Source organism: Oreochromis aureus, linkage group 5, assembly GCF_013358895.1.
Source record: "Oreochromis aureus strain Israel breed Guangdong linkage group 5, ZZ_aureus, whole genome shotgun sequence".
In the NCBI taxonomy this organism is placed as follows: Eukaryota; Metazoa; Chordata; class Actinopteri; order Cichliformes; family Cichlidae; genus Oreochromis; species Oreochromis aureus.
This window is the reverse complement of record NC_052946.1, coordinates 3,131,562-3,136,415: the sequence shown is the minus strand read 5'-3', so window position 1 is coordinate 3,136,415 and position 4,854 is coordinate 3,131,562. Positions and strand designations below refer to the sequence as shown.

Here is a 4,854-nt window from a genome sequence, read left to right as displayed (position 1 = left end):
GCTATGGAAGTTTCCCGGGAAGGTAATCCAGGCAGAGGATCTGCAAGCACCGCCCACAGCCGGCCAGAGCAGAGAGAAGGACCAGTCCGCTCGCTTTGTCACACACACACACACACTAATGACGAAAAAGAAAACCCCACACCCCGTTATGAAATCATTTAACGTGTCCGTGAAAGTGACGTGCTGAGTTGAGTAGCATAAAGATCTGAAGTGTTAAAAACATACTCGTACTGCATTTTGCGCGTATTATTAACTGTGATATAATTACTGGTGATGATAGTGATATGTCAGTGCAGTAAACATAATATAATATCACATAATTTGCAGTGCTGACACTGAAGGTTTCTAGAATAATTAAAGCTGTAGAATATATTCTTACGTTTAAAAAAAAGAGATATGTAAGCAATCTATATACTGTATACACTGTAGGCTTGCCTTAATTAATTACACTATATTGTAGCTGAACAGAAATACTGTTTAACAACCTCTGTTTGTGTGTGCCTGCCATTTATTCTGGTTTGGTAAACTGGAAATTCTGCTCTTACTTCATATGATCGATTTAATTTTCAATGAAAATGTTGCGCTGATGGTACCTTAGAAATATGTGCCTAATATGGAATTCACTATCATACCGGAGATAATGTATCTGAAGTTCAAGAGCAGGACCACACCCCACAAATCCCCCTTCCAGTGGTGTGTCTATAAACGTCGACCTCCTGCCACACACAAGTTTATCATTGTTTTCATGCCCCTCTCCTCCTCTCCTCCTATTTGCCATCCCCTTTTAAATTTATCAACATCTGGTAGGCCAGGAAGCTGCCATTTGTCTTCAGTTTGAACCTGCCAATGGATTATTTTTTTTGGACAGAATGTACTATAGAATTATTTTTAAAATGGTTTTGTAGGAGTCTTTCAAAGTATATATAAAGAAGACAATTTGATCTCAAATTTCTAAAAATGAGCTTCACCACCCTCATTCAAGACCATCCATGTTGAAACTACTGTGGGCAGCTATTTTGAAGTTTTGTCTAAACAAATTTTAAAACCTGTAGTCACAGTGATATAAATAACAATGACATAAAACTACCAGAAGTTTTGGATATAAAGAAAGTTTTCTTTTTCCTTTGAAAATTCCACCAGTGTCTTTTCTTTTTCATAATCCTCTCAGAAATGTAGATTCAGGGATCTTTGAGTTATTAAAGAAAAAAAAGAAAAGAAAAGTGATATAACAAAGCCACAGGATTTACAAATTCTACTTTATCCTTAATTTGCTGAACAGTTTTTCATCCTGACCCCATCTTGTATTTTGTCAGTAATGGCAAATAACTCGGAGTGATTATCAGGTGCCAGGAGTAAAGCTGTTAAATAAAATCATCCTCACCAAGCAGAGGTGAGGATGATTGCGACAAAGCAATAAAAACAAAAACTGGGATTGAAGGGTTTAGGTAAGCAGCAGAATGGCCAACGGCTGTCTTCAATTTGAAAATGGCTGATATGGATGTAACAGGTTGTATCAATGGAAACTAAACTTAAAATGTTAATACTATTATTACTGCAGGGTCTTTACATTATAAATAAAGTGCCTTTAGGCGACTGTTGTTGTGATTTGACACTATATAAATGAATCGAATTGAATGAATACACTAACTGGCCAGTTTATTAGGTACACCACTTGGTGCTACTGTGTTGTACCGCCTTTTGCCCTTATAACTGCCTTAGTTTTCAAAAGCATTGTTTTTGCAAGGTGACGAAAACATTCTTCAGAGATTTTGGTCCATGCTGGTATGCTGCCATCACACAGCTGCTGCAGATTTGTCATTTCCATGATTTGAATCACCGCTCCACTACATTCAAAAGGTGGTCTATTGCATTAATACTAACAATGAAGGCCTCTTTATGTACAGTGAACCCAGTGTCATGTTCAAGAAGCCGGTTTTAGATGGCGTGAACTTTGTGAGTCATAGGTTATCTGTGTATATTTTGTGTATTATTTGTGTATATGTGTTCTACATCGAAAACTTTTCTCTGTATTTATGTGTAGGTATTTTTGTGGTCGCTAGGTGGCAGACGTAAAAAAGAGCAAGGAGGAAAACGGAGGGACCGCACAGCGTGGAGGAGGAAGTAAACATGGCGCGGGAGAACAACATGGCGGTCCCTGAGTTCCTCAGGGAAGCAGAGTTGTTGAAGCAAGGGGCAGAAGCCCGGGTATACCGGGCCGAGTTTCTGGGAAGGCCAACCATAGTGAAGGAAAGGTTCCCTAAACGCTACAGACACCCAGCCTTAGACGAAAAGCTGACACACCGCAGGACCGTGCAGGAGGTCCGCGCCATATTACGGTGTCGGAGAGCAGGCAAGTCCTCCGCTTGTGGAAGTGATCAAATTAGCACCACCCGAAGGCGGTTTAAGAATATTTGTAGCCAACTAACCGACTGGATTGACTGTTGGCTTTGCTGGTTGTTAGTTTCTGAGTCAATGATTAAGCCAGACTTTTCAGCTAAATTGCTTTTATTATCTGAACACCAGACGATATTTAATCTGCAGAGACATAGACAGCAGCAGTTCTACCTTGTTGGAAGCTTCAGGTCTGTCAATATTTAGTTTTCTGGTTTGTGACTAAATGATTAAGCAGCCATTAGTAGATTAACAACAAAGTGAACTGTGTTTATTACTTTGCTCGTTTCATTCAAATACAAGAAAGTGATCCCTACATAACTCATAGTGGGTATATGATGTCTACAAACCCCTTCTCCACAAGGGGGCACAATAGATGAGCAAATGCTTCCACAGATGTTTAGTCACAGCTTCTGCATAAAGTCAACTTCATAAAAAATTACATATTCAACCCTTCTCACATTTTATCTCTTATGTTTTGTTGTGCATTCTCAACTTCTGTGTTATCTGTGCCCCTTATTCAGCATGGATTTGAACATTTTCTCTAAAATCTGCTCCACCCACACTGAAACATCTTTTAGCCACACACAAACCTTAATTGATGATTGATTGGTATTGTAGTCACACAAAGTTTGTAAAATCAGACTTTTTCATCTTCACAGGAATATCTGCCCCTGTAGTCTACTTTGTGGACTATACCTGCCACTGTATCTTCCTGGAGGAGATTGTGGGTTCCTCAACTGTGCGTGACTATATTGCATCTGCTCAACAGTCTGACTCTTGCAAGGAGCTGAAGTTGCAGAGGCTGGCTGAGCGCGTGGGGCAGGTCCTGGCTAAAATGCATGATGAAGATGTCATCCACGGAGACCTGACCACCTCCAACATGCTGCTGAGACCCAGCCCAGAGGGAGGAGAATCCGACCTGGTCCTCATAGATTTTGGTCTGAGTTACATCTCTGCTCTGCCTGAAGATAAGGGTGTGGACTTGTATGTGCTGGAGAAAGCCTTCCTCAGTACCCACCCCAACACAGAGGAACTATTTGAGAAGTTGCTGAAAAGCTACAAGGCGTCATCCAAGAAGTCATCAGCTGTCATTAAAAAGCTTGACGAGGTTCGGTTGAGGGGAAGGAAGAGGTCAATGGTGGGGTGAAGATACTCCCCATGTGTGTACAGGGGCAAACTTGTGGAATTTCATAATACTGAAATTAAGACACTGTTGTGCACAGTCTGTAAATTAACATACATAAATTGTAATTGAATATTAAACTATTTTCTAATAAATGATGCCTCAGATCTTGCTGTTTATGTGGTGATTTATATAAAAATGTTACATATAAAGCTAAACTATTATTTTCACTTTGTTCCAAAAGTCTGAGTGACTGCGTAAGCAAAAAAGTTTCACAGTTGCTCTCTCTCTCTTTATATATGTATATATATATATGTGTGTATATATATATATATATATCACAAACTTGCAATCCTATATACATGGTATATACCACATACATACATGAATGGATGAATGTATTTCAACAAAGCCATGCTATGCATCCAATCAAATAAATCTGCCAGAAAGGAACAACGGTGTGGTCTTTCTACATGGGATGATGGTTGTCTGTCTGCCTAGTTAAGTGTGAGGGCAGAATAACATGTATATATATGTGTGTATACGTATGTGTATATATGTAAAAATAAATGTATGTATGTATACATACATACATACATACATATATATACAGATATATACATATGTATACATCTGTATATATACATGTATGTATGTATATATATAGTAGTTTGTGTTCCATGAAAAATGGAACCGGTAAACTGAATTTATGAAAACACACACAATAAGTGGATCAATTTATATTAAGAACTTTATAACACTACTGCATTCATTTTGAAATGAGCACTGATACCTGAAGCAGTGATGCAGGATTTTAAAGACAGCAGTAATGAGTGTTTCCTAAATCACGGAGAAGGTTACTTGTAGAGAACAGTCAGCTATTCAAGTGACTTTAGTTTAGGTCCGTTTTAATTATATAGCAGCAAATTCCAATAACAGTTGCCTCAAGGTGCTTTATATTGTAAGGTAAAGACCCTACAGCAGTACAGTGAACATGTTGGATGGAGAACAAACTTTGGAATAGAAATGACCAGAAATTTTCACAAGTACCAACTTTGGTTAGACCAAACCAGAACTTACTGGTGACGACATACATACAGGGGTTTTGGGTTTGAATTTCATGGTTGGCTGGAGCCTTTGTGGATAGTGTTTGCAGATTCTCCTTGTGCCTCTTTGGTTTTCTTCTGCAGTTAAAATTCTGAGTCTGAATCGCACTAGAAGTCAGGTAGGCAGGTCAAAGTCCAAGAGGAGGTGCACTATGACTGATAAGCAGACACTTAAGGCGAATGTTTAGCCACCACAACCATGCTTAATAACACAGGATTTGTAACGCACCA

General features: G+C 38.9%; 1 protein-coding gene across 1 annotated transcript; it reads left to right on the top strand.

The window, feature by feature from the left end:
* The first annotated feature begins 2,054 nt into the window (after positions 1-2,054).
* Positions 2,055-3,685, top strand: tp53rk (TP53 regulating kinase). Its single transcript, XM_031735383.2, has 2 exons — positions 2,055-2,350; positions 3,054-3,685. Exons 1-2 carry the CDS (start codon positions 2,128-2,130, stop codon positions 3,539-3,541), a joined length of 711 nt encoding a protein of 236 aa, XP_031591243.1. The 5' UTR covers positions 2,055-2,127; the 3' UTR covers positions 3,542-3,685.
* Positions 3,686-4,854: the final 1,169 nt, after the last annotated feature.

Bases quoted from the DNA above. Each gene is read 5' to 3' on its own strand.
- tp53rk (XM_031735383.2), top strand. From the start codon at position 2,128: ATGGCGCGGGAGAACAACATGGCGGTCCCTGAGTTCCTCAGGGAAGCA. The intron at 2,351-3,053 runs GCAAGTCCTCCG...TCATCTTCACAG, and splicing joins ATTACGGTGTCGGAGAGCAG to GAATATCTGCCCCTGTAGTC.